This window comes from Dendronephthya gigantea, unplaced genomic scaffold (genome assembly GCF_004324835.1).
Source record: "Dendronephthya gigantea isolate DGI-Jeju-01 unplaced genomic scaffold, DenGig_1.0 000045F, whole genome shotgun sequence".
Lineage (NCBI taxonomy): Eukaryota > Metazoa > Cnidaria > Anthozoa > Malacalcyonacea > Nephtheidae > Dendronephthya > Dendronephthya gigantea.
This window is the reverse complement of record NW_021163055.1, coordinates 102,724-130,324: the sequence shown is the minus strand read 5'-3', so window position 1 is coordinate 130,324 and position 27,601 is coordinate 102,724. Positions and strand designations below refer to the sequence as shown.

At 37.0% G+C, this 27,601-nt stretch overlaps 5 protein-coding genes and 1 long non-coding RNA gene across 6 annotated transcripts; 2 read left to right on the top strand and 4 right to left on the bottom strand.

Moving 5' to 3' along the window:
* Positions 1 to 412: 412 nt before the first annotated feature.
* On the bottom strand, positions 413 to 12,604 carry LOC114527672 (tudor domain-containing protein 7-like). The gene is made up of 24 exons (XM_028549380.1): positions 11,919 to 12,604; positions 11,029 to 11,159; positions 10,702 to 10,881; positions 10,175 to 10,263; positions 9,850 to 9,961; positions 8,752 to 9,012; positions 8,363 to 8,450; positions 7,823 to 7,967; positions 7,387 to 7,463; positions 7,083 to 7,183; positions 6,506 to 6,560; positions 6,204 to 6,397; positions 5,707 to 5,816; positions 5,277 to 5,529; positions 4,772 to 4,885; positions 4,548 to 4,655; positions 4,427 to 4,459; positions 4,125 to 4,193; positions 3,491 to 3,707; positions 3,243 to 3,337; positions 3,047 to 3,112; positions 2,588 to 2,701; positions 2,395 to 2,512; positions 413 to 2,316 (listed from the first exon to the last, which is right to left on the bottom strand). The coding sequence occupies exons 1-24, from the start codon at positions 12,451 to 12,453 to the stop codon at positions 2,075 to 2,077; spliced, it is 3,507 nt and encodes a 1,168-aa protein (XP_028405181.1). The 5' UTR covers positions 12,454 to 12,604; the 3' UTR covers positions 413 to 2,074.
* A 496-nt stretch (positions 12,605 to 13,100) lies between these two features.
* Positions 13,101 to 15,021, top strand: LOC114527514 (40S ribosomal protein S8-like). The gene is made up of 7 exons (XM_028549194.1): positions 13,101 to 13,165; positions 13,767 to 13,873; positions 13,953 to 14,052; positions 14,322 to 14,445; positions 14,523 to 14,574; positions 14,661 to 14,790; positions 14,868 to 15,021. Exons 1-7 carry the CDS (start codon positions 13,162 to 13,164, stop codon positions 14,975 to 14,977), a joined length of 627 nt encoding a protein of 208 aa, XP_028404995.1. The 5' UTR covers positions 13,101 to 13,161; the 3' UTR covers positions 14,978 to 15,021.
* A 44-nt stretch (positions 15,022 to 15,065) lies between these two features.
* LOC114527515 lies at positions 15,066 to 16,868 on the bottom strand. Its single transcript, XR_003687427.1, has 3 exons — positions 16,639 to 16,868; positions 16,155 to 16,237; positions 15,066 to 15,610 (listed from the first exon to the last, which is right to left on the bottom strand). It is a non-coding gene; the product is annotated as an uncharacterized LOC114527515 (long non-coding RNA).
* A 273-nt stretch (positions 16,869 to 17,141) lies between these two features.
* LOC114527606 (microsomal glutathione S-transferase 1-like) lies at positions 17,142 to 18,888 on the bottom strand. The gene is made up of 3 exons (XM_028549304.1): positions 18,628 to 18,888; positions 18,097 to 18,182; positions 17,142 to 17,709 (listed from the first exon to the last, which is right to left on the bottom strand). The coding sequence occupies exons 1-3, from the start codon at positions 18,751 to 18,753 to the stop codon at positions 17,460 to 17,462; spliced, it is 462 nt and encodes a 153-aa protein (XP_028405105.1). The 5' UTR covers positions 18,754 to 18,888; the 3' UTR covers positions 17,142 to 17,459.
* A 604-nt stretch (positions 18,889 to 19,492) lies between these two features.
* LOC114527582 (enoyl-CoA hydratase domain-containing protein 3, mitochondrial-like) lies at positions 19,493 to 22,437 on the top strand. Its single transcript, XM_028549275.1, has 10 exons — positions 19,493 to 19,569; positions 19,676 to 19,791; positions 20,088 to 20,220; positions 20,309 to 20,380; positions 20,530 to 20,563; positions 21,314 to 21,398; positions 21,536 to 21,645; positions 21,751 to 21,809; positions 21,913 to 22,019; positions 22,134 to 22,437. Exons 1-10 carry the CDS (start codon positions 19,513 to 19,515, stop codon positions 22,249 to 22,251), a joined length of 891 nt encoding a protein of 296 aa, XP_028405076.1. The 5' UTR covers positions 19,493 to 19,512; the 3' UTR covers positions 22,252 to 22,437.
* A 46-nt stretch (positions 22,438 to 22,483) lies between these two features.
* Positions 22,484 to 26,262, bottom strand: LOC114527581 (T-complex protein 1 subunit alpha-like). Its single transcript, XM_028549274.1, has 10 exons — positions 26,147 to 26,262; positions 25,980 to 26,065; positions 25,027 to 25,253; positions 24,411 to 24,700; positions 24,160 to 24,286; positions 23,898 to 24,073; positions 23,549 to 23,672; positions 23,241 to 23,433; positions 22,948 to 23,111; positions 22,484 to 22,854 (listed from the first exon to the last, which is right to left on the bottom strand). Exons 1-10 carry the CDS (start codon positions 26,226 to 26,228, stop codon positions 22,644 to 22,646), a joined length of 1,680 nt encoding a protein of 559 aa, XP_028405075.1. The 5' UTR covers positions 26,229 to 26,262; the 3' UTR covers positions 22,484 to 22,643.
* Between the last annotated feature and the right edge of the window lie 1,339 nt (positions 26,263 to 27,601).

The window sequence follows — 27,601 nt, the reverse complement described above, 5'->3', positions numbered from 1 at the left end:
TGTAAGCTTGGTACACTATTTCAAATGAATTTGTTTATGCACATTGTGCACTTTAGTTAAACGAAATATCAAAAGTGTAATTAGGTAAAATCACTAAACAAACACGAAACGACCCTTTACTGGCACACACAACGCATTACCCACAATGAAAACAAAAGCTTGATACTCACTGGCAATAGTTATTTTAGATAGATGATCTTTCCTTCAAACATTGAGACATAACGAGGATACTCTATGGTCATTTCTCTTACAGTTTAATAAACTGATTGACATTAGAAAAATACATCAAAATAGTCTTTCAATTTTCAAGTTTTTCAATTTTCATTTTATAACGAGATGAAAAAGTAGCGTGTGTCTAAAATTCTTAGCCCACACTACAATCCTGTCCTTCATATCTATGATGTTTTTTGAAAATAGCAGGGTTTTTCTACATACGAAAAGTACTCCACTTATACGACATGGGTAATTCGTAAAAGTTTTAGAATGGCGGCTTTATAAGTCTACCTTTTGGACAAAAATTATTAGTTTCTCCTAAAGCAGCCATAGTCTAAAAACTTCTGAAACAAAACTGTTTAAATGTGAAATCCAAGTTTCTTCTTTCGTATCGTCTTCCACCACGGCGAATACGAATTGTTTCAAAGACCAAATAGTTCCATTTTACAACGGCGAAAATTGGTATCTTTCATATAACATATTCCACAGTCACGACGAGTCAAATCAGGTCTATCGTCTTCCAAATCAACTAAATTTGTCTAAAACCCAACGAAGATTATTAATTCCTTCATTAAATTCTGCCATAATGTCCGGTTTCATTGCGAGCGAGCTTGCTTGGCATATCTACAGCCATAGGTGTGAGCTTCATTCAAATTACAACAAATTTGTGTCACCAACAGGGATTGGTAAAGACCTTCAATTTCAATACATAATATATCTACTTCATTCACGAATATTATGCATGCCAGCTAAGCGTCCAAGTGCGCGATTATCTGTTTTGAAAACAGGTATAGTTGCAGCATTTCATCCCAAAGCTTTGGACATCATTTTATCCCAAAGCACATCATTGTCATCAAACCGTTTTAATCCGTTTTCAAGAAACTCCTAAATGACCTCTCGTTGTCCATTACTTTCGTGTGCAACTAACTTGTTCCCTTCAAAACGAGCTTCGCATCATTGCCAAGAGTTAACTAACACTATTAAAAATCAAGCCATAAGGTTTATAAGCGTCCAATCTGCGCATTTTTTCTATTAGAAAAATCTCAACCAGGCATCTCCAATCATCATTCATGGAGGTAACATCAATCTCATAGTTTTTTTTCTTCAGAATTTACTTCCGCCCCCAAAGTTTTCCTGGCGTCAACATTATTAATCATCCCCGGCTTAGTGCAGACAGGGGAGTGGAAGATTCAGATAATTTAGCCATTCAGTTTAGTTGCACCGCCATTAACCGGACTCCATCTCAGCTAAAGGTGAAGCATTTACAACTGAAGAATAGCATCCAAACGATGAATTTCACCTTGAACCAGTTGAGAACAAGAACAAAGATTATTGGCATGTAGCTCTGTCGTGATATCTGAAAAGTTTATAAAAATTCTTCGCCCTTAAACCTGCCTTGGTACGAAACATAAAGCGATATCACTTTGGTAAAACCGGTCTGAAACATTGTTCCCGCTCACAAATTTGGTTGTTCGAAAATATTGCTCTCCAGACCGTTGTCCTTTTGCCAAAAGAACAAACATTTTCAAACTCTGGTGACTGAAGCGACACCTCCCACTGAGATACAATAAAAACATCCATTGTGTTATATACTTCAATTTTTAAAGCTCCGGCCGCAGAAACTCTTCATCGCCTTCTGTAACGGCAAGCAAATTATGTCTTTACAATATCCTTTAAACATTCCAATATCTTCCGCCTTGCATTAAAACTCTGGATTTCCAATTTAAACGTTTTCCAATTCCCTGTAATTGGTGACTGTCTCCACTCCTACTGAAAATTCTCATTCTTGAACCACAAGACGACGGACGACATACGATTAATATGAAGTATTTCAAATTATTAATAAATCGCACATAGAGCCTCAGATTGCTGGAGATAACGATGAAACGACGTCAGAATTACTTGCAATAAACTTCTCTGCAATAAAGACGTCCTGTTTGGGGTCTTCTGTATCGCAAAGTTCCAATTCAACAGTAGATGAGGGGTCGAGATTGTAGTTAGCAAGACCATTGGCGGCTCTCGCTACTAGAGATCGATCCAACATTAGGAATCTAAGATTCTTAATAGACTCCCTAGACCACTTTTTCTTTGTACACTTTACTCCTAAAACGAAACGTTCATTGTCATCTTAAAATTTTAACTGTTCCCAACTCCAATAAAACAATTGTTTTTGCAACTTACCAGCTAATTTTGCTGAAACCCCTTGGAAAGGCAACTTCAGAAATTTTTCATCCAAAACGCGTACGTCCTCCCTGTTAACGGTAGCGTTTCCACCATAATCCAGGAACCGAATGTACGCCTGTGAAACGCAAAATCTAAGTTAAACAAAATTTGTTTCTCTGACTGATTTTTGACGCACGAAAAAATTACTCACTTTTTCCTCATTGATTACAGTCTCAACTAAACCACGGTACCAATATTCGTCGGCTTCATAGAAAAGAGCAACCACGTCTCCCTCGACCAACGTCACTTCAGTTTCAACTTGATTCTACAGTCAAAGTTTAAACTAAACTGAGCAATCCAGTACGTATAAAGTCAGTTTAGAAAGTAAAAAAGTCAGGTTGGGCGTAACTCGTCTAGAAAAACTGTTGGATCGAATAACAAGGAGGAATTTCGTTTTAAACTAATCGCCATATTTGTTTACATTTTTTAGGCAAAGGCAATCAGAATTCATAAATTTTTACTACTTCATGTAAAATGTACTTTTTATAAATTGTACTTTTTATAAAAATTTATGCATTCTGATTAGCTTACTGAAAATGTAAACAAACTTGCTGATTGGTCTAAAACGAAATTCCCGCCTGTTGCATCGTCGAATCAGTTTCGTTAATACCTGGTAAAACTCCTGTAACTCTTCCCCCAATTTGGTAATCTCTGAATTGCTCTCCAAAAGTTGAAACTAAGTAATGAGAAAGGTGATTTACTGAAACGACTCCAGAACCTGCTCTTACAGTCATCAGCACATTCTAATGATGGATCCATTGTCATCACCTTCGCTTCCTTACAACGAAACAACAAACTCAACCTACCGTGAAATGATCGGCGTCTCTGACTTCGGTGATGTAGACATCAAACCATCCTGCTTGAAGTGGCAGTGGATCGCAAATGCAATGATACCAGCCACCTTAACATCATCAGCCCGCACAGCCTGTCGCCAGGACCCCATTTAAACCCGTATTCACGCCTGCTTGCGAATTGTCAACACATTCATCAGCATTCATTAGAGATATTTTGCAGCTCTGCTTGCTCTTTCATCTTCCACTTTTTTTGGATTTACTTTCCAGCGTGGTCAACAATATTTCCTCGCTCACTCCAGCTTGCGTTTCCTTCTTTATAACATCAGCATTACTGATCTCCATATTTGACACAGGATGGTTGCCGTTTACGACGACTCCAAGCCCGAGCAGACTTGCGAGGCGATGAGTTTCGCATTCACCTTCCGATTCCATTGTGACTAAAAGGCTCACCGCGGGTATATCACCTTCTGATATCACCTTAATAGATAACTTTAGCCGTGACTACGAGTACGACTATACGAGTACATGCAAGTCTCGTCATTCTCGCGTGTTGTTTGCTTACGCCATCAGCCAAAACTCGTATAGTCGTCGAGCTTTTGAGTGCGAGTTTGTTGGTTGATTTTGTACTCAAAAGCCCACCAACAACGAGCTTCGTCAGATGGCGTAAGCAAAAGCACCGAGTTTGGCGCGAAAATGACGAAGCTTGTTATCGCTTGTCGGTTTCCCAGAGTTCGTGTATATTTTACGCTGAAAATAACTATTTCTCAGTCGAAAGTGTCCTGGTCGAAGTAAAAATGCAGAAACAAGCCTGGCCTGGTAAACTAGGCCCTTGAAACGTCAAAATCTTAGCCCTAACCGTGTTCTCTTGTTCATCAAATGTGGTTTTCGCCTTACCTCTGCTTGCAGGCTGCCTTGTTCGACAATTTCGAAGATTCGATTGATAACATCGTCGCTCCAGCCATCCTAAAGAGCACGTTATTAATATAATTCTTCGTTAAAACCTATGAACTTAAACTCGATGTGAAGATTCCGCACATTAAACTTCCAGAAAAACTTCCTAATGCCTTGATGTAAAAGAGCTTTTCAACCTATGTAACTACTACAATAAGGTATAACTAAAAACAATATGAAATTTTATTGATATATTTGATATAAGAATGTTTAATTTTTTAACTTCTTTTAAACCTCACAATTACCTTCGGTACGTCATAAAGTTGGCATTCCAGCGCCTAAAAATATGTTGAAGATAATCAAATTAGTATAACCAGAATTTCCAGCGAGTCTTAAACGTTTCGGAAACATTCATAAGCAACCCACCTGGAACGGCAGTGACAAGACATGAGAGTTTTCCTGGGTCGGTTTTCGTAAATCCGTGGTGGGTATAACTTCTGTATTACCATAATCCAGGAAGACCACTTCCATAGCCTGGAGTTAAATTAATTGTTCACCAGTGGATTAGCAGAGCATTCAGAACATATGGTGACGTGAAAAGTTTCAAATTGGGTGGAGGAAAATAATTCAAACTAAACAAAGATACTCACATCCCTATCAGTGAAAGAAACAATTTTCGCACGATACCAGTGTCCGTCACCACTTTTCGCACAACATATTTTGCCAGCTTCGGGCTTTGAAATGAATTCACTTGCTTTCGATTGCTGTATGAAAGGTGAAAAATATTGGGATAAGCAAAGAACAGTTTAGAACTGATAGAGTTATCCAGTATAAATAAAGTTAGTTTAGTGTAGGTTTCCTCCTGTAGTAACACTGGATCAATAAGAGATGATCCTTACTGGACCTCTAGGAAGAACCATTTAAAACTGATAAATCTATCCAGTATAAATAAAGTTTGTTTATTTCAGGTTTCCTCCTGTAGTAACACTGGATCAATATGAGATGATCCTTACTGGACCTCTAGGAAGAACCGTTTAAAACTGATAAAGCTATCCAGTATAAATAAAGTTTGTTTATTTCAGGTTTCCTCCTGTAGTAACACTGGATCAATATGAGATGATTCTTACTGGAGCAGTATAAATGCAGTTAAATTACCTTGGACTTGTAATGTTCAGTAAGGTCTCTGTTCAGTTCTTCCAATCGTTTACTCCCAACAGCAGAAACATGAAGAAATACATTTCCCGCCGTCGAAATGTACGCCAGATCGGCGTCCGTACTCTGGCCAACCTTTGGTAAAACAGGTTTCAACTCTTCGTCGGGTATAACCAACTTTCTCACGACATTGTTCACCACAATATTAGCATCGGTTCTTGTGTCCAACAGCTCGATAAATATCAAATCCCCCATCCTAAACATCGTTGAAAGAAAACGCCAAAAATGAACACAAAAAATTAACCCGAGCATCTATCCTTGAACTTCACAAGACGGCAGCATCTTACCTACTGAGCTTAACCTAAACGTTTCTCACTAATCCTTGGAGGTTTAATTTTATCATAATACTCAAACATTTTACTAAGAATCTTGCCTTTTTATAATCTCGGCCACAGCAACTTCGCCCATAATCAACTTTTTCAACGTTTCAACGACTTCCGGATTTTTGGTCTTTGGTAAGCCATTTAGAGCGCATTGGAAAACCTGAATTGATTTAAAAGTGGCAGTTTTATAAAGAATAACAAAAGCTATAATCGATTAAATTGTAGTACTGCATGGGGCCGGTTGTATATCAAGCCCGTTTAGCCTAAACAGTGGATAAGTTCAAAATAGAAAGCAAGTCTATCGTTTTACTCAACAAGCAAACTATAAATGTTTTTAACCTTAATACAAAGATACTGTTTACAACTACATATTCAGTGCATAATATTCAAGTTCACTCATTCAAGAGGGATGTAAGAGTGTTATTTAATTTCGACTTATCCACCGTTTAAGCTAAACGGGCTTGATACAACCGCCCCAGAATTTCCAGTTTGATAACCTCTCTGACCTCTGAGCGCTGATTGGTTAAACAATCTTGTACATAAATACCTGAAAGGGCAGTTGCCTGAATTGAGGGGCCAAAGGTCTCAACTGATCTTTACTAGCCACCGTGCTGTCCCCGTGATCAACGAAGAACACTTTAATTTCCCCGCCATTTACACTCGTCACCTTAACTCGACACCAGACTTCGTCCGAAATCAGCGCAAACAAATCACCGTTAGCAGGGTCTGTGATAACTTCGTCTAATAAATTCAAATATACGGACGTTATTTTTAATTTTCCGAAGGGTTATTCTCATGCATTCAACAAGTATTTTCCAGAATCCAGCGAAGACATCATTTAGTCCCTACCTTTTGAATCACTGTAATAGCACGTCATACTTTCTTGAATAGCTTCTAATTTATTCTACGAAAACAAGTCCGGTGGTTTAAAGTTAGCAGATAGATTCAGATCAGAGTTAGGTTGTAATGGGATTAAGATCATGCTTGGAAATGGAAACAATGGTCCAGCTCGGGTACGGATTAAACTCAGAGTTCAGGATAGAATATTTGTCGGGAAATGACAGATAAGATTATTATAGAGACAAATGTTTCCTTTGCTTAATTATATTCTAGTTATGTAACAGTGATTGATAGGATGAAGGTGTATGTGGTGTGGAGAGCAAGGAGTTAGTTGGACTGAGACATTCAGTGAGTGAGGAACTATAGTGAGCGAGCGAGCGAGAGAGAGTAATTTATAGCCCGAGCATGTGCTATCTGACGGTGTGAGTGGTGAGATTCGTTTGGAAAGTTGTAATAGACATTTGGAATTCTTTACTAGGTTAAAATATAAATATACTATGAAAACTATGTGACTTGTTGAGGATCACACTTGGAGGCAAATTCTCGACATATTTATGTAATGTACTTTGAGTTCTCAAAAGCTCACCGAGTATTCCTCGCCGACTAGACGTAAATACACGTCATAAGTTCCCGTGATATTGCAAACCAGAACATCAAGAAACAGCTCGTCCGGCAACTCAACAATACCTAGAGAAAGACAAGAATAGCACTCGAATTAACCTTGGCTTTTAATGACTTTGAACGCGATGTCTTTAAATGAATCAGACATCTCGCAACTCTTGTTCCCTTCTGACCGAAGTTGCAGCGTTGTTGTTTAAAAAAAAACTCTTGGGCAAATTTCTGCCCATCTTCGTTCCAGCCAGAAACCTGAGGAATTCTGTTTGGCATACCTGGGGATTTGGATTTCAAGCGACGAGACCGCGATGCAACGCTTTCTGTTTTTGAAGGAGACCTCTCCAACGTTGGTCTAAAAATGTTTAAATGCTATATAGATACAGCTTACATTCTTAATCATGCAGTGTTACTACAGAGTACGGTAGGAATTCGAACCAGATTAACTAGCGAGCCAGATCAGCGCGATGCTTGGTTGAAGCCAAATATTGAAGTGTTTCTGACTCTGTTTCTCGTTCAATTTTTACAAAAATTAGCAAATGATTGCATTTTACATAGTTCTAGACATTCCTAGATAATTACTCTCTACGTCTTTCTCAAACGTTCAAAAACTCAGAAAAACTACATTTAAATTTGGCATCAAAGATAGCGGCCAAGTTAAATAGCGTTTCAGGTTTAATTACAATTCACTGATCTACACATAGCTTTGCTTACCCTGAAGAGGAGGACAGGGAGGAAGATGACGATGATGAAGTTGTCTCCAGGTTTTTAGTCCCAACGGCTAAACCAGCTTTCTTCATCATTTCAGCAATGTCCATCTCCGATGACACGTCCACAAGAGATACTGTCAGGATAGCGTCTAACAAGGAAGTAGGAAGGAAAACACGCGTCAATAACATTCATGAAATATTCATCACAATTAGCATCGGAAATATACCGCGTCTCTACTATTCCAAGAAATCAGGGCAAATTCCCGGAATTACGTAGGGAACATGAACGTTACGTCACAAAGTTCAAGAGAAAGCATTGATATCTTCTGTGTAAATCAAGAGGCTGAAATCAAACTCTCAGAACGGAAATTTCCCTCATAGTAGGTCTTGAAATCCGAGTCACTTTAACCGCGCGACAAAAAGGAAACACTCCTTCGATTGTACTTGTACTGCACAATCACTAAGACTAAAACAAATTTACGACATCGATGTAAATATGATGTAAATCTCCACTGAACAACAGGGTTTCCGAACAATATTTTACCGTCGATCTCGTGCACGGTCATCCGCAGTTCCTTTTCGCTCGTCAGTTCATCAAACTTAACAATGGCTGCCTCGCTCCATTCCTGACACTAAAAAAAATTCATTGTGAAATTGTTCGTTGAGGAATAACAAAACTTTACCTATAGTGAAATACTAAAATTTGTTTTGGAAAAATTTTCAACAAGAAGTATTTGCCAACAATGTTCTGGATCTTTATCAGATGGCATGCAGTTGTTTTGCGTTTAAAAATATTAATCTTTTTTCTAAAGTCTTGGAATTCCCTTTTATTTTCACTTAGAGACGGAGGTTTGGGATCAAGCAATTCATCTCAAAACACAGAAAAACTATTTTAGTTTATCAATAAAGTATTTTAGGCCGAACTTACTGTACCTGGTCTAAAGGCTGCACACCTTCTAAACAACACTCAAATGCTTGAATTGGTTGTGTTTGAAAATCGCTGATAAGGACCCGCAGTTTCTCCACTGAGATAATCTCTTTATTACCGAAGTCAAGATAGAGTACTTTGACATGCGCACTGTCAACCACTTCCAGGACGCGTGCGCGGTAGTAATTTTTATCTTCCGTGAATTGGGCGCAGAATATCTGTCCTTGGGAGATTGACGGAATGGCATCGGAGTTGTATTGACTTGTCTGAGGAATAAAGAGGATTTTTGGGTGAGACGACTTTTTGCTTAATGATGGAGGGGTAGGCATTGCAGAGAAGATGAGGGAAGCAAGGTTGAGATGATATGGACACGTAATAAGAAGAGATGAAGGAGAGCTGGTCAGAGATATTACGGTATGGAGAAATCTAAAGAAGATGCAAGGTGGTAGCCATTGCAGAGAAGATGAGGGAAGAAATGTTGAAATGATATGGACATGTAACAAGAAGAGATGAAGGAGAGATGGTCAGAGATATACGCATTATGAAATGTAGAAATCAGAAGATGTGAGGTGGTAGACATGGCAGAGAAGATAAAGGAAGAAGGTTTAGATGATATGATAAAGATGAAGGAGAGATGGTCAGAGATATACGCATTATGAAATGTAGAGATCAGAAGATGTGAGGTGGTAGACATGGCAGAGAAGATAAAGGAAGAAAGGTTTAGATGATATGATAAAGACGAAGGAGAGATGGTCAGAGATATACGCATTATGAAATGTAGAGATCAGAAGATGTGAGGTGGTAGACATGGCAGAGAAGATAAAGGAAGAAAGGTTTAGATGATATGATAAAGACGAAGGAGAGATGGTCAGAGATATACGCATTATGAAATGTAGAGATCAGGAGATGTGAGGTGGTAGACATGGCAGAGAAGATAAAGGAAAAAAGGTTTAGATGATATGATAAAGATGAAGGAGAGATGGTCAGAGATATACGCATTATGAAATGTAGAGATCAGAAGATGTGAGGTGGTAGACATTGCAGAGAAGATGAGGAAAGCGCAAGGTTGAGATATTTCAGTGGTGTCTGAACTTGACACTGACCTTGTAATGCTTGCGTATCTCTTCGCTCAACATTTCAGAAATTGAATCTGAAAGACTGACATAGAAACAGCTGAGGTTCTCCATATGGGATATGTACACAAGAACTGACGCACTACAAAATGAAATATAAAAATTAATACCAAATAAAAACATGTCATTTATACTGTGCAGGTTTGAATTAAATTCCAAGAAATGAAATGATCTCTCAAGAAATGAAAGTTTTAAACAGACTCTTTAGATAAAGTATGAACAAGACCAACAATAGTTTATTGAAATTGCAATTTGAATCTGCATCAAATGAAATGTTGGAACGAAACTCGCATACCCAACATCAGGTAAATAGCATGGTATTACGAAGTCGGCTTTGTTCACTTGGATCTGATTTCCAGCATGTGATCCGGAAGCTACAGGAGGCTACAAATTGAAAAAAAAAATCAAATGATTGTGGTTCCTCTTACCTGGTAGCAGGTGAAATCACTTCAATTTAACAGCCTGTCAATACCTGCACAAACCAGATCTTCTAGCTAGCAAAATGCAAAGGGATACATACCTCCCCCGAGAAATAACCCAACACCCCCCTTGGCATAAAAAAAACTTCATGATCAGAAATTCTTATTCTCATCACCTCTTGTACTGGTGACAGTATGACCCTCCCTCAAGAGAAATCATCCCCATAGAACAATAACAAACTCCAATGCATCAAAGAGACATGACAGTAAAGTAGGTATGGTAGCAGCCTTGTATAAATATAAGAACACTACAAGCTTTTACATAGATCAGTGGCTAAGCTGAGCAAGCGTGCAGGGAATTTTTGGAAGGGCGCGATGGAAAAACAGAATATACAATATATACCTGTTGTTGTCTTGGAGCATAGAGTAAAAATCTCCCAGCAATAGGCTCTTCCACTCGTGTGATATCTGGTCGAAATTTTAGCTCTTGCATAAGTTGCTTCGGACACGCTCTTTTAAACTTCTCTTTGAAGAGGTGTTCCAGACGTGTTGCCCACAGTCCACTGTTAGCTTTTTCAATTTCCTGCAAGAGAAAACAGCAAAATAAGATGTGGGAAATAAGATAAAAAGAAAACTAGGCTACATGTTTTGTGGAAACAAATAAATAACATTCATCGCTTGTTTTGTCTTTGAATGGAATACCCTGTTTCATTTCAGATGTATTACTTACCGCTTTGATCCATTTGACTGACGCTGCATTCTCCAGGATACCAGATGCCACAGGCTGCTCTTGATCATGAGAGGCGACAGTTGTGACACTTCTCTCATTGTTTGACACTTTGACCGACAAATTCATGGGATCTAAAAAGTTCAATTGTTAGAGAACACTAGGTTCTTTTCAGGTAAGGGTATAATTGTATTGTATAATTGTATATAATTGTATAATTGTATAATAATTGTATTATTGTAATGAGGGATCTATGATGTTTTAAGCGCCAAATTAAAACACAGTTATCTATAATCAATTACGATTGTCGCACTGCAGTTCACTGTATTTCGTCCAATTGTCGGAAAGTTGAAAAGCAATGTGCAAGGCCTTCGCTGTGCAAAGAAGCAGAGTATATTGATGAAACTTGATACTTTATGAGCCAAATTAAAGCACACACAACATTGCAATGAAAATACCCCTAGCTGATTTTAAAGAAGCACATTGTGCCGCAAATAGAACCTTGTGATGAGGAACTTAAGCAGAGCTGCAGTTGATTTTTCACCCCATTGATTGCCTTCTTAAAAATTTCGTCTCTGCATACTGATACCTTTTTGCCAACGGTATAGTCTACAGAATAAATGGACACAACTACCAACCATGCAATCTAAACCTAAACTAACTTTATTTATACTGATAAACTCTATCAATTTTAAACTGTTCTTCCTAGAGGTCCAATAAGAATCATCTCTTATTGTTCCAGTGTTACTACAGGAGGAAACCAAAACTAAACTAACTTTATTTATTCTGGATAACCCTTTCAGTTTTAAACTGTTTTTCTCTAAAACTGCCACCCTGTTCAGGAAACAACCCTGGAAACACCCATTTCCCAGACGTATTACTAATGCACATACCTTTAGCCTTCGTATTTTGTCTCAGTGGCAGTGCAACAGCCCTGTTCTTGTTGTTCTCCTGTTGTAGTCGCTGCATTCTTGGTGGTACAAACTTTGGGGCCATAAAATTTGAACTTTTATGGGTTGGCGGCCGTGGTCGCCCAATGGGTTTCCTCACCGGGGTGATTGCATTCTTTTGAAACAGAATTTGCCTTCGTTTGGCCATGAACGATTTCGCACCTTTCTTGAGAGAAGGCTTCTTCTGTTTGCTGATCAACTTCGCAACGTGTTGGTCAGCACTTGAGGCCACCCCCTTCACAACGAAGTCACCACCTGGTTCCTTTTCTATCCTTGCTACTGAGGGCATACTTTGCAGAAGGTTCTCGAGCCTTGGATAACCCAGCTCTTTGAATGGTATTTGTTTGCCCGTCAGTTCAAAGAAATCCCGTTGCAGTTTCTCGAAACGTACTCCGCGAGGGCTGCTGATAAGGACAGCACGAAGCATTGCTTCGGTCTCGCGCAGAAGTTTCTCTTTGTCCGTCGCGTTTGAACCCATCGTTTCGTTGTAAACTCTTGTTCGATGCTTCGCGAGTTCGCCCCGGTTATTTCAAAACTATCATACTTTGCAATTGTTTCAAAAAGAAACTTCAAAATGAAAAAATTGTCTGCCAAATTGGCTGCATCATCCAGAGACCAGAATTTACAAGAAACAGCGTACCTCTCCAAGCCCGCGGGACGTGTGACGAAGAGTCTGCGGTTGCTTGTCAGAAAAGACGGGGGGTGATCTCCTGTTATTTTGCAATGGGGGGAAATTCGAAAGTATTCTGATCCAAATAAATGTGACTGGAACACTGAGCTATACTATAATTCCTACTTATTACAGTAATTGTGGAATTATAGTATGGCTCAGTGAACTAAAACGATTCACGCCAAAATTCAGGGTGGTACCAAAAAAAAATACAAAAATAAAAGTGGGAAGTTATTTTTGTATTTACCGTCTTAGAATTTCTACACAAGGTAAGATTTTTAATTAGCTTCAGTTTGATACAAAGATAAATGGTGTTTAGCGTCTAGTATTTCTTTGGATAATATTTATAACTTCATTTCCCCTGAGTTAGCCATACAGTTTTATTTATAGTACAGTGGATTTACCGCTTGACAAAGAAATGCAGGCTCAATAACCTGACGCTTTCTCGGCCCAGCTTTCCGAAGCCAAAAGCCAAATCCCGGTCAAAAATTCTTTCTTTTCGAACCAGTGATCAACATGGGTAAGTTTTTTGTTATTGATGGTCAAAAACAATCCGTTTGAATCCCAAGGGAAACGAAATATAAATCGCATTCTCTGATAAACAGAGCCGTATTTAAATAATGAATAATTAGGAGCAGTGTGCTTTTTTAGGGAATTTTTCGGGAAAACAAAATTACGAAGTTGAACAATTTGTTGTGGTCTTACAATTTGTGATCCTCGTCGCGATAAATCCTTTGCATATTTCTGATTGTTGAATTAGGTTATTCCCCTCAAATATCAGGAGAATGCATTTGTTTCTTGATGCAGTTTAATATTTAACTATGTGGAACCATATTCCTGCATTAATTTCTAAACAGAATGAGACAAGTTCATCTCGAAAATTGCATTTAAAATACAGTATATTCACAAAAATTTCACATCAAATAAGCAGCAAATAACTCCCTGTTCTCTGATTTTCCGTCTCTCTCAACAAGAGACTGCAAATAGATAACCCATGATTTTATAAACATGAGTTACATGACATCTTTACAATGTCAAACATCTGCAAACTCTCCGAAATTCTCTGGTACCTGGTTTAACTAGGTTTCTCTAATTGTTAATATGATTGTGGTGATGTACAGGTATCTCCCGTGATAACTGGCACAAGCGACGTGCAACCGGAGGCAAGAAGAAAGCCATTAGAAAGAAACGAAAATACGAACTTGGTCGACCACCTGCCAACACCAAGGTATGACAACCCTTGTGACACCCATTTCAAACCACCATGGAGCTTAACGTCCTAACTTATGTTTGTGTTGGTGTTTTAGCTTGGTCAAAAACGAATCCACACAGTAAGAACTAGGGGTGGAAATAGAAAGTTCAGAGCTTTACGTCTCGACCATGGCAACTTTTCCTGGGGATCTGAAAGTGAGTGAAGATGAAATGCACCATGATATTCTGACCAATACACTTCGAAAGTTTCAAATTTTGGCAAAATGATGACCTTGTTTTATATGTATGAGGAAATTTGAGACTGTCATAGTCTTCAAGCTTCAAATATGATTTTTTAAAGTCATAGTTACTCTGATTGCCATCATGAAACTTGGTACCTTTGGATACAATTGGGGAATGACCCCTTTTCCCTGAATTAATTCTGATAACCAGTTTAAACTTGCAAGCTTTAATTAAATTCTTAGGCATTACCAGAAAAACCCGTGTCATGGACGTTGTATATAATGCTAGCAACAATGAACTTGTGAGAACGAAAACTCTTGTGAAGAACTGCATTGTTCAAGTTGATAGTAATCCCTTTAGACAATGGTAAGATATTAAGGATTGTTATCAATGGAGCCTGTTCCTTAGTTATAAACCCTGACCAGTTCTTAACTATTTTCCAGGTATGAGTCACATTATGCAACCCCTCTTGGAAGGAAGAAGGGAACAAAATTGGTAGGAATTTCTATTTGCACTTTTGGTACTGAGAGCAATGATGTTTACTGGTGTATTTGAAATGGTGATAAACATTTTTTTATTAGACGGAAACTGAAGAAGAGGAATTGCAAAAAAAGAGGTCGAAACATCAGGAGAAGAAGATGGAAGGACGGAAAGCCACTGCTAAAGTTACGCCTGGTCTCGATGAACAGTTTGTGACTGGACGGCTTTATGGTAATAAGCACTTTTGCAGTACATTTTTTGTAGGTTTGGCAAGGTCCTAACATTGGTGTATTTTTAACTATTTGTAGCATGCATCTCTTCAAGACCTGGTCAGAGTGGTCGATGTGATGGTTATATTTTGGAAGGCAAAGAACTTGAGTTCTACGTCAAAAAGATAAGAGCAAAGAAGAGCAAATAGATTGTAAAAATGCTGTTCAAAACAAAATAAATAAATTGAAACCATACTGTGTATTTGTGTTAATTTTGCTGGCTGCTTTTAAGAAACTGCAAAGTGCAATACAATTAAAGTGATGAAAGCCAAGAATTTTTACGTTGGCATGCACATTATGGTTGATTCATCTAACCTTCATAGCTAACAAAACCCTAAAACTGAGTTTGTCCAAATTATGTGGACGATGTTGATCTGTGTTAAATAAAGAAAATACACAAGCACTCTTCTGCATCCTTTATTATATTTGAAATAGGAACTAATTCTGAACTAAATTAGCCCACAATATTTGTGTATATAATCATGTTTAAACATGCAACAGCGATTTCAGAAAGCAAAATATTTCAAAACTAGATTATCAGTGGCAGTGCATGTATAAAAACAGAGATAAGCATTATAAAATTAATGATAAGAGCAAACAGAAAGGAAAGGAATCGATAAGGTTGTCCGAGTTGCTTCAAAAAGATGATTGTATGAAGTAAACGTAGCACTGTAAACCCACTAAGCAGTAACCTGGCTATCCACACAGATGGATTTGTCATGGTGTAAAGCAGACCGATTATACCAAATGGCACATTGTTTTCAATGTCATTCCGATGGCATCTAGAAAACACAATATGATTTATGAGCAGAGTTGATTTATGTGCAGAGAACCCTAACCCTAGATATGCAAATATTTCAGGACAACTAAATTGTCATTAGTGCTATCAAGAAAATAAAGAAAAGGTCAAGACAAAGAAAACAAAGAACTAGTGTAATGTTGTTTGGCCTATCTGCAAAACCTGCTTATGAGCTATAACAATAATATGCTATAAATAACCATGGGAGCCCATTAAATGTTGTACTGAACTTATCAAATGAACTTATATTGTAAATTGTTGTCACCATGTTAAAGAGATTAGCAAATAAATTAGAAAATAAACTGATAAACATGCATGAATTATATGACTTAAGTGCATAACACTGATAGCAGCAATATCTATATAATATATATGATACCTAAACTGTCTCATGGAATACCTATATTGCAATATCTAAAGCGTAAGTTCTTATGCGGTTATGCCCAATCTTTAGTCAACCCTGTCTCTAATCAATTACGCCCCCCCCCCAACCCATTGAACCAGTATTAATCTGATATTTCACTAACCCACGCACTCGTTCCACAACAGGGTGTTCTGGTTTCACCTCTTTAACTCCTGCAGAAACATTGTCTTCTGCCCATGAATAGCTCTACATACAAATAACAATATTCTGGTTATTTTGCATTTTAATAGTTAGGCTGGTGTGTAAATTCACAACATATTTTTATTACAGCTAAGCTTTGGGACCAATTAACCCAGACTCCATTTTGCATAAATATACCTCGACTTCAACGCTTAAGCTTTTATAGTGCAGACTTCTTCCCTGATTTGTAGCTAATTCATGAATTATTATAAAGTTTTTCTCTAACAATAATCAGATTTATTTACAGGCTGAAAGCAAGTGTGCTTGTTCCTTTCTTTAAACACATGTTATAGTTGCATGCCTTCCACCCTTTTATATTGAAACCTGGCAAATAAATCTATAACCAGACTCTTCAGTCTTGTAAAATATTTGAAATGCTCGTGGTAAAATAATTTGTACTGCATTACCTTGTACGTTATTCTCACATATCCTGTCAAAATGGCCATGAACAATGTTTTGAACAGCAACACGGAAGAGCAGAGGACGTAGAAAGCAAAAACAGGGTTTTGCAGCGACCACAAATCTTGCGCCATCGTAAATAGAAAACAATTTATATACCACAGAGTACAGAATTTACAACCAAAAGTTACAAATTATAGTGTCAGAATCCAAGACCAAATTTCTAAAGAGCATGTACTTCAAAATTTACCCTGAGGGTGTGGGGGGGGGGGATGCCTACAGCATGCATCACGCAATGACTTAGTCAGTCAGTCTATTGAGTCTAACGTCAAAGATTGGCTGTAAAAGTTTACAGCTGTTCAGTGTTGATAAGTGAGGGGGAGTTTAAAATAAAATGTCTATTTTCAGAGGTGAATTTAAATATTTATTGGCTGTATTGACTTAAATTTTTATTGACTTTACCCAAATTACCCTCCCATAGTGGGTACAAAAATAGAACACATTGGTATTTCAATTGTTAGATATTTAGATTACTAAAAATAAATCTATTTCAAAAATCTCTAGATATTAGTACTCACACTATTAATATTAATATCAAATTAATATATTATTGTCTAAGATATGTCTTCATTTCATCGCCTAATTTCTCTGGATTTTGGAAAAAATTATGAATGATTTTATTGATCTAATTAAATTAGCCCCCTAATAGAAAACCCAGTAGGTTAATTATCATGATCTTAAGTATCAAAAATTACTTTCATTTAGCGAAGAACATTTGGTATATTCATGCTCAAGAACTCAACAGTAATTTGGTAGCAGTAGAGCTACACTAGATATAACTCAGTACATGTATAAAAAAGGAAATGAGCAGAACAAAAGTAATGAAATAGGAAAACAAAAAGGAAAAGAAACGATAAGGCTGCAGATGTAGCTTCACAAAGACAACTGTGTGAAATAAACGAGCCACTGTATATGCACCAAAAAGTAACCTCGCTGTCAGCAGAGAGGGATTTGTCAAGGTGTAAAGAAGACCAATTATGCAGAATGGCACAATGTTTTCAAGATCATTTCGGTGACAACTAGAAAACACAATATAAATACAGAAAGCAGTATTGATTGCCTATTTTGCTTCTACTGGGGTTTAACAGTTGTGTGAGAATTGATTATATGAAACGTTTCTACCTAATATTTAGCAGTTTTGGAAGTGTAGATATATTTGGAAGTGTAGATATGAGCACCTTATGCCATTGTAAGTCATCTCTTGGTAATACCATAGACAATCCAGAAGACATTGTCTTCTCACTCTTCTGGATTGTCTATGGTAACACCATCGCTCAAGTTTAGCCCCGTGCATTCCTACACCTGTGCATGCTCTAATAGTTTAATTGTGAATGCCATTGAAGTAAATGTTGGAGGTCTCTTTTCCCGCCCACCAGTTAAGCACTTGTTATGTTTATACAACAGACCTGCGAATTCGTTCCACAGCAGGGTGAGGTGGCTTCACCTCTTCTTTTATTCCATGCATCACATTATCCTCTGGCCAGGAAAAGCTCTATACATAAGTGGTTCAAAAATCAAAGTCTGCTAGCCATTGGCAGTTTTTTATCTCAAACGTGGAGGCGATTGTTCTTCCTTTTGAATTTGAATACGCAAATATGGCAAAATTATATAAACATTGGGTTCAAGCTGTTTCAATTTAAAAACGTTTACGACGTATCGCTTTGATGCATTTCCAATATATTGAATCAGTTTTAAATTCTGTTGTAAATATTGATGGTTTGCACAATAAAAGCACAAATGGAATCATCTAAAACGTTAATACTCTGCTCAGCTTAAGATTTTAAGCTCTCCTAATATAAAGCAGTCCTTGTGTTTGGCATAAATTATATTTGGCTTATTTTTGACATAGTTGAGTATTCTTAGAAATTTTCATAGATTTACACCATTTATACCAGCCCATAAAATAGTTCAAATGCAACACAAATTCAAAGTATTACCTTATACTTGTGTCTTGTACGTCCCGTGTAAATAGACATAATTAATGTTTTGAACAGCAATACGGAGGCACAGAACGAGTAAAACGCAAAGACAGGGTTTTGCAGCGTCCACAAGTCAGAAGCCATTGTAGATATTCCGAATTCTTTGGCAAGAAGCAAATTTGTATCAAATTGAAAAATTGTACTCGAAATTTCAAATAGATTCTGTATTCGCAAGCTGCAGCATAAATAATACCATGCAACAGCTAAAAAATATTTGACTTTCTAATATTGACAAGGAAGTACACAGGAATGACATGACGTAGGCCGTGGAGGCGGACTTGCGAACTGCGAAGTTCTCTGTTCAAAATTGACAAGAAATACAGAAACTGCTTGATAATTGGACTATTGTTCTAACGGGAGCAAACTGTGCTTGCTCAATGCATATTGGAAAAGTAGAAAATAAACTATAAAATGAAACTCAAGCACAATTGTAGTCTAACTTCCTAACCACCAAAAGACTGGCTGTAAATTTATTTGTTTAGCATAAAAAGAAGTAAAAAAACAAACAAACTATTTACATTTTCCAAATTTTTCTAATTCACCCTCCCTAGCGGGTGGGTACAAAAACAGGGAGCTTAAATATTTTACCATTAACCACTAAACTAAATCGCGACAAAAATAACATTTTTTTTACTTTCTCAAAATTAAAAGTAGCCACAAAGTTGTGTAGAAAGATTGGGTGTTTTTTTATTTGAAAAGAATTAAAAATTAATGTCATTAAAATGACTAATGTCCATATATTTAAACGCAAAAAGTGAAACTAATTCCAACAATTCCAATCATGTTTATACAATGAACATGTCCCCCCCTGCTAGTGACCTAGTGTGTGTTATGTAAAATAAAATGGCGACTCTCAACTATAGTGTGCAAACTTTTTTAAGACATTCAAGAAAATGCAATGTAAATATCTGTAAATTTTGCTGCGGAAAAGTGCATACAAGCCTTCTAGCTGCAAGTTATACTAATTCGTATTTCATTGTTTTAAATTGTTTTTTCAAAACACCAGGTTATAAGCCGAAGTTTCAGTGGCGCATTTACTGCGAACGCTAAAGAGTCCACCCTCACCCTTGCCAGCTTTGAGAACAGAGTGGGGAAAATTGTTTTAAATAACCCAAAGAAAAGGTATATAACTTGTTACATTACAAAAGTAACAAATTTAATTTGTTACAATTTCAAGTGTCATTTGTGACTTCACTGCAGTTTATCAAACAAATCACCTCTAATAACTTCAGCTGGACATGACCACATAAGTGGGGGAGGGAAGAAGTTAAAGTGACTTTAAAACCACCCCTACCTCCTTTGCCCAGTTTCTAGGTACATCTACATCCCTTGGTCCACAAAGCTTTTAATTTGCCGATACCATTCAATGTCATTCAGGTTTAATAAAAACATAGACAAGAGTATTTCTGTGTTTCTAGAAATGCACTTTCACTTGAAATGTTGGCATGCATTGAAAATAACTTGTTGGAAAATGTCGAAAGAAAAACACAAGTTGTGATAATATCGGCCAATGGTCCAGTATTTTCATCTGGTCATGATCTGAAGGAACTGGTATAAAAAATTAAACAACTTCAAAACTCTGCAGTCATTAATGTAGCATTTCCATATGAAACTTGCCTAAGTACAACTCTGCATTCAGACTAGGCAGACTGGAAGCTCATACCATAAAGAAATTTTTGACAAATGCAGCGAAGTTATGTCACTAATACAGGTAATATAATTTCAAAAGTAAAATTGGCCACTGTTCACAATATTTTTAACAATCAGCTCAGACTCTGTAATATGTTACACCTTGGTTAAGTAACCAAGTAGTGTTTGCCAAATGATGTATCACTTGACAAATTATTTTGTTTCATACAGGATATGCCAATACCAGTTATTGCTCAAGTGAAAGGTATTAAGGTGGCTCCCTACAATTTTTTGAAATATTGAAAACCTGTGGTTTTGATTTAAAATTTTAGCACGAGATTTCTTGGTAAGGAAAAGAAATTTCCCATATATATTAACCAACACTCTAACAGTCAGAAATTACCCATAAGCATGACGTCATTACCGTTGTTATGGTAACAATGGCGATTCAATATGGCCGACATTTTACCTATTCATGCATTTTACTCGAAAACGAGTTCGGTTACCCCAATTTTTTATTTTATAAAAAGTTTTTCTTACAAAAAAATGGAAAATATGAACCAGTTAAAAAAAATTCTATGGAGCCAAAATTATTAAAAATGAAAAAACGTGATTTTTCATTATAGAATTTTTTTGGCTCCACAGAATTTTTTTAAACTTGCTCAAATTTCCCATTTTTTTGTAAGAAAACTTTTTATAAAATAAAAAATTGGGGTAACCGAACTTGTTTTCGAGTAAAATGCGTGAATAGGTAAAATGTCGGCCATATTGAATCGCCATTGTTACCATAACAACGGTGATGACGTCATGCTTATGGGCAATTTCTGACTGTTAGAATGTTGGTTAATATATATGGGAAATTTCTTATACTTACGAAGAAATCTCGTGCTAAAATTTTAAATCAAAACAACAAGATTTCAATATTCTTAAAACTGTAGGGAGCCACCTTAATTGCTTGATTGATAAAATTTACTAATCAATTTCTACCCTTCAATGATATTGTGTGTCTTACTAGGTTTGGCAACAGCAGCTGGTTGTCAACTAGTTGCCAGCTGCGATATGGCTGTGGCTGCAACAAACACACACTTTGCTACTCCGGGGTAGGAAACGTTTTCTTAGCTTACAAAAGAGATGTAAAACTCCTATAGTCAATTCCAATTGTGAATAAGCAAAACAGAAAAAAATGCATACGTATATTGAACTACTATTGCCAACTCTTTTCCTATTCATTATGCAGTATAAACATTGGCCTATTCTGTTCAACGCCAGCTGTTGCTCTTGGCAGAGCTGTCCCTCATAAAATCACAATGGAAATGCTGTTCACCGGAAAACCAATTTCAGCTGAAGGTAAAGTGTTACTTGGAGTTCACAAGGCTCCAATTCCAATGTATAGAGACATGCTGCGCACAAATTTTCTATCAATTATGAATACATAAATCTTGCAATCGATAGATGCATTCCGCTATGGTTTGATCAATAAAGTGGTCCCAGAGGAAGACTTGGAGTCAGAGGTATTCACAAATCTGCATGTGAAAGCATTTGTGCAAGGACTTTGGCCAACTTAAATATTGCATACTCTTAAAACGTATAAATATTGAATACTCTTATCTTCAGACAATGAAACTAGCAGAGCAGATTTGCACAACAAGTCAGCCTGTGGTAGCCATAGGCAAGAAATGTTACTATAAACAGATCACACAAGAAAGAGACGAGGCGTACAGGTAAAGTGGTTTAATGTTCACTTTCTAAATGCATACCTATGCCAAACAGTTTAAATGGACCTGCATGTAATAAGACCATGAGACTACTAATGATTTAATTTCTGTTTGTTACAGAATAGCTGGCAAAGTAATGGTTGATAATTTAAAATTGGAAGATGGCAATGAAGGAATTAAAGCCTTCATTGAAAAACGAAAACCTAAATGGACTCATGCCGAAGATGTGAACAAATGATAAAAATATAAAAGCTAGTGTATGGAAATATAATAAAACTATTGGGAAAAACAAAGATTGGAACAAATGATAAATTATAACAATACCTATGTGTGTAGGTAGTATGAAAATGTTAACATGTATGTATAAATGATATGGTATGCCTTCAATGGACTAATGTAGTCTATGGAGAAGCATTGATTTCAATATTTTGTCTTGGTTTTCATTATTTTGCACTTATGTTATGCAAGTTTAAAAAACTAACAGACTTTTGGTTCCAGTTTTATTATGCTTATTTTAAATATTGCTCACATAAAAATATTTCAGGAGATGTCTTAAGTTTTCTGTTAATGCAATCACTGCAGAGATATCAAGATTTACACTTTAATATAACTTCTAGTTTTCTACCTGTTTCAAAGATGTCCTCCACGAACAGCATCCTGATAAGACCTACCAGCTGGTTCCTCTTGTTTTTTATCCAGTTTTATCATATCATCAATACGTAGTATAGTTATGGCTGCCTCCGTAGCAAACTTAAGGGATTTTACTTTGCAAACCACTGGCTCTAGTACACCAGCATTCTTGCTGTCGCGAATGCTGCCTTCAACTAGGTCCAAACCCATCCTATTAAAAAATAGAAAGGTTTAAGTTCTAGTATTAGTTGATGAAGACCATCACAGGTAACACAAAATTCCTTTTACAGATGACAAAACTTACCATTTAAAGTTCACTTTATCGTTGTTTGTTTGTGATGTATTATGATATGCTCTAAGTTTTGCAACCAATTCAGTAGAATCCTTGGCTGCATTTACAGCCAATGTTTTCGGTATGACTAACAGTGAGTTTGCAAACTCTGCTATAGCTAACTGCTCTCTTGATCCCTAGAATTCACAAAAAGATCAGTAAGTTATTGAGAAGCAAGTCATACCATAGGTCAAAATTTCATTACATAGTAGGATAGCACTTTTCACCAGCTCATTTTATTAGAAAACAATTGCATTTCAACTTACAAGAGAGGTAGCAAAGTTTTCTAAGTATATTGATAGAGCAGCTTCCACAGCCCCTCCTCCAGGAACAACTTTCTTTGAATCTAAAACACGTTTCACCACACACAATGCGTCATGGAGCGATCTTTCCATCTCATCCAACATGAAGTCATTTGCTCCACGAAGAATGATAGATGCTGCAGACCTTGCTTTTGGACTGAATAAAATAAGAGTAAGGTTCAATATTATAAAGTTTTAGTGAATTAATCCATAGTAAACAAAAAAAACTAAATGGAAGGCTCCAGCATCCTCATCTAAATCAGCAAACCTACCCTTTGATAAGAACAAGTTCATCATCAGAGATTCTCTCCTGTGTAACTTCCTCAGCCTGTCCTAACATACTAGCATCAAAACTTTCTTCCCCTTCCAAGTTTGTCAATGTCAGCACCATTGTTGCTAGAAAAGATAACATTACATTTTGGTCACAGGCTACTTCTGGTTTAGTCTGAAAAAATAACTCTAATCCAACTACCCACACATAATTTACCATGTTTCATACAGTTAAGCATACTTTGTGCATAAATTTTGTATGAAAAAGAAAATCAAGAAGACATGAAACCTTTGTTGAAAGAATGTAGTATATCCATCAAGTCATACTACTGATATCTATGAGCAGCTCACCTCCTGTTGCACGTGCAATTCTTTTAAGATCTTGTTTTTTACAACGTCTTATAGCCATCGCCCCAGCTTCGACAAAATATTTCAAACAAAGATCATCAATACCACCACTAACAAGAACAACATTTGCTCCAGTTGCAAGGATCTTTTCAATTCTCTCTTTAGTTATGTCAGACTCTCTAAAAGGCATCAAAATTTGACTTGAGTAACTCAGGCTTGCATTTATTGCTAAACCCAACATTAAATGAAAACAAATTTTTTCGACCTCTTTCTTATTGCTTCAAGTTTATCAGGATCCTCAACCACAACACTCACACCAAGTTGCATCTTAGCTTTTTGTAAACTAAAATCCAGGCAAGCAATCTTAGCATTGCTTACTTTCTTAGGCATTGCTAGAAAAAAGGATGATGAGAGAAAAGATGATAGTTTTGTTATTAATTCGTTTACTGAAGTAGGGCAGATCTGGGTGGATTGTAAGCTACCGGGAATGGGTTAACAACCAGAGAAATTATTTACCTTGTGATGCAATGGTACAGTTCAAAGCATAACCGCTGACCAACATACTCTCTCGAGCACTGGCTCCATGAGCTTTTAGTACATTGATGGACTTTATTGGATACTTCACATCGCCTTTCGTCTCCCTTTTTATAGCCATGACAGCATCAACGACCATCTTACCAAAGAAATCACCATCTGGCCCAATCAATTTAGAAGACATAGCGGTCTTTGCTGCACTTACAATAGAATCTTCTCCAAGCTCATCAACACCAATGGTCATATGTTCATTGATGTACTTACATGCTTCCCTGTTGAAAAAATTATGTTCATCTTGATGTCTATCTAAAGGTCTGTTCTAGCTCACTGTTCAATTCATTGGATCCAATTCACTTCTGATGTTATAGTCTGTTGACTTATGTCCAATATTGAGCCATTATGTACATACAATGCAAAGTCCATAGAGAACAAATTAACTAAAGCCAATGCAATTACAGCTTTATCAATAACAGAATACATTTCATAGATCAGACGAGAATTTGATACCACAAAATTAGATTGTGTGGACCTTTAGCGATTGCTAAGCTCTGGCCATGATGATTTTACAAAATGAGACAAACTTTTTCAACAAACTTACTTGCATGCAAGTCTGTATCCACTGATTATTGAGGTAGGATGAATTTTAGCCTTAACCAGATCTTCGGCATTTTTTAGCAATTCAGCAGCTAATATTACAACTGAAGTTGTACCGTCGCCAACCTCTTGGTCTTGTAAGTCAGCCAGCTCGCACAAAACCTTTGCAGCAGGGTGCTCAACCTCAAGTAACTTTAGTATGGTAGCACCATCATTGGTTACGGTCACATCCTAAAAGCAACAACAAGAATGTAATACCGTGATGCTCTAAAGATTTTTTATAAAACAGGAGTTGTATATCATTGATCACATTAATCAACCAAAGTCATGGTCAACAATGGTGTCTAATGGGATATTCCGGATATGTATGAAGGAAGGAACTCAAACGATTCAGAGTTGGTAGATTTTATGAATAAATAAGCCAAATTTATTAACATAACATTTATTTTCTTTGTTTAAAACAAAGGTATCAAAGTGCCACCAATAACAATGTTTGGCTTATTTATTCAGTAACTTATAATTACCAACCCTGAACGGTTCCAGAGTGGAGCAGGTCTACTGTATGTATATGGTATTTATACTGTACCAAGGCATGGTATGAACCAAAGATAGTCAAAAATATTGTTGCAAATTTTATGAATAAACCTCAGAAAATATAGACCTGACGTTTTCTGGAAACTTTTCAGCTTGTCCCTGGTAGTAAGTGAAATGTAACTACTGGGAATTGTTTTTAATAGGAGATTTCAATATTTTCTCATCTTATGCAAAAGTTATGACAAACATTGAATAAACAAAAAACTCGAAAGGAAAACCCGCCCTGCCCAAATGATGCGACATCAAATACTTGTACTTGTACAGAAATAACTTATAACTGCATGATATTAACCTGAACTGAATTTGTACACATTTGTACACTAAAACACATTTAAGCGACTTCTTTCTTTAGTTTATTCTTACCCCAACATCATCTACGAGCATTTTATCCAACCCCACCGGGCCCAAAGAACTTTTGACAATATTTGCTATAGCCGACACAGCCATGACTACGTAGAAAAAAAACAAAAAACAAAGTTATACAAGCAACAAAAACCCGAGATCGGGATAGCACAAGACTCGATGCTTACCATTTTGTGTTCTGACCGAAGCACCGGTCGTTCTTTCGCCGCCAACGCTTATAAGTTCGGCTGCAGTTGGAGCACTAGACATTTTGAAATTTCAGCACAAAAAACCACATGTGAAAAAGAAACGAGCCTGCCGTGCAGTGCGCGAAATGAAAGCGACGCTACGAGTGAGGATACTTCATATCTACTTACCTAAAACAGAACACTTTGTTTGTTCAGGTTTTGCGATTACCGCATGCGCAATGAAAATATACCAAAACCTTTTCCAGTCACGCAACGACTTTTGTTTCACTGAGGTAAATATAGGACATAAGGGTCTTTTACTCTTCTCCCTTGACACAGGAGATTAATTCTTCTAAATTCCTTGTTACAGTAATTCCAAGCAAAACACCCCTCTATATTTCTAAATATAGTTACAAAAATACCCCGAATAAGGAAGGGCGTTCTCATAAAATAAAAGGAAGTTCTCAAGGTTCAATGGCTGTCACCTTGTCACCTTTTGGAATGTAGGTTCGAAAGTCTCAATTTACGCTTAAGATAATAGCAAATTGTTGGGCAGATTTTCCTGGATGATAATGGTGTAAGTTAACGATTGCTACGCATATTTCGAATGTCATTAAACAATCATCTAAAACTGCCACACAAATCGATGCGTCTATACGAGATTTTTGTTCCACCTCACCCAATTATTCTGCAATTTGAGAAAATTCATTGTTCCCTTTTAAGGCACTCCATACAACGTCTAAACGTTGATTGTCATGAGCGGACACCGAAAGAAAGTGGTAACTCTGTCTATTGGCAAATCTCCCGTAAATGAGAAAGAAACGAAAGGGTTTGACTTTAACACGCCCACGTGGCTGTCCAAAAACAAAACCACGCCTGTCTAAGTACGCTTAGCCTTGCTTACATAAAGTACGCCAGAAAAATAAACATAATTCTCGGAAAAGTTGTCGCAGAGTCGCAGACAAAAAAGAACTTTGCAAAAGAAATGTTTGGTTTTCAAAAAGGAAAAACACGAAAGTAGTTTGATAAATTCCTTTCAAGTGTGGATGAAATAGCACACGTACAAAATAATTAATGATTTCGACTTCCGCTTTGGTAACCTTTTCCGGTATAAATAAGCCTTAAGAAAACACCCACAGGCCACAATAGTTTGATACAAATGCAAAGTTTGTCTCAAGTTTCGCTGTGTTTTCTTTCAAATTTGTGGCCAAGGGACGATCAACTTCAATTAAAATCACACAGAGTTTGACATGATATTATGGCTTGGACATGCTAACGGGTAATCGATGGGGCTACGTGGATTAAATTTCTATATCTTGGCGCTTGCTTTTACATCGCTGCCGTTTTGTATTTTCTCCTACAAGCTTCAGCAAGACGGAAGTGTTGCGACTCTAAAACGTTGCGACTGCACATCGGTCGAGCTCTGGCTACCTAAAACAGTTAACGAGGCTTCAA

Excerpts from the sequence above, each read along its gene's own strand:
- LOC114527606 (XM_028549304.1), bottom strand. The coding sequence starts at position 18,753 with ATGGCTTCTGACTTGTGGACGCTGCAAAACCCTGTCTTTGCGTTTTAC. Across the intron at positions 18,183-18,627 it reads GTACAAGACACAAGTATAAG|AGCTTTTCCTGGCCAGAGGA; the intron begins GTAATACTTTGA and ends ACTTATGTATAG. Across the intron at positions 17,710-18,096 it reads GCTGTGGAACGAATTCGCAG|TTGTCACCGAAATGATCTTG; the intron begins GTCTGTTGTATA and ends TGTGTTTTCTAG.
- LOC114527514 (XM_028549194.1), top strand. Across the intron at positions 14,446-14,522 it reads AGTAATCCCTTTAGACAATG|GTATGAGTCACATTATGCAA; the intron begins GTAAGATATTAA and ends ACTATTTTCCAG. Across the intron at positions 14,791-14,867 it reads TGTGACTGGACGGCTTTATG|CATGCATCTCTTCAAGACCT; the intron begins GTAATAAGCACT and ends AACTATTTGTAG.
- LOC114527582 (XM_028549275.1), top strand. The coding sequence starts at position 19,513 with ATGGCGACTCTCAACTATAGTGTGCAAACTTTTTTAAGACATTCAAGA. Across the intron at positions 21,810-21,912 it reads AGGAAGACTTGGAGTCAGAG|ACAATGAAACTAGCAGAGCA; the intron begins GTATTCACAAAT and ends TCTTATCTTCAG. Across the intron at positions 22,020-22,133 it reads GAAAGAGACGAGGCGTACAG|AATAGCTGGCAAAGTAATGG; the intron begins GTAAAGTGGTTT and ends TGTTTGTTACAG.
- LOC114527672 (XM_028549380.1), bottom strand. The coding sequence starts at position 12,453 with ATGGGTTCAAACGCGACGGACAAAGAGAAACTTCTGCGCGAGACCGAA. Across the intron at positions 7,968-8,362 it reads GACCGTGCACGAGATCGACG|ACGCTATCCTGACAGTATCT; the intron begins GTAAAATATTGT and ends CTTCCTTGTTAG. Across the intron at positions 4,194-4,426 it reads AACTTTATGACGTACCGAAG|GATGGCTGGAGCGACGATGT; the intron begins GTAATTGTGAGG and ends CGTGCTCTTTAG.
- LOC114527581 (XM_028549274.1), bottom strand. The coding sequence starts at position 26,228 with ATGTCTAGTGCTCCAACTGCAGCCGAACTTATAAGCGTTGGCGGCGAA. Across the intron at positions 26,066-26,146 it reads TTCGGTCAGAACACAAAATG|TCATGGCTGTGTCGGCTATA; the intron begins GTAAGCATCGAG and ends TTTTCTACGTAG. Across the intron at positions 24,701-25,026 it reads GGATACAGACTTGCATGCAA|GGAAGCATGTAAGTACATCA; the intron begins GTAAGTTTGTTG and ends TTTTTTCAACAG.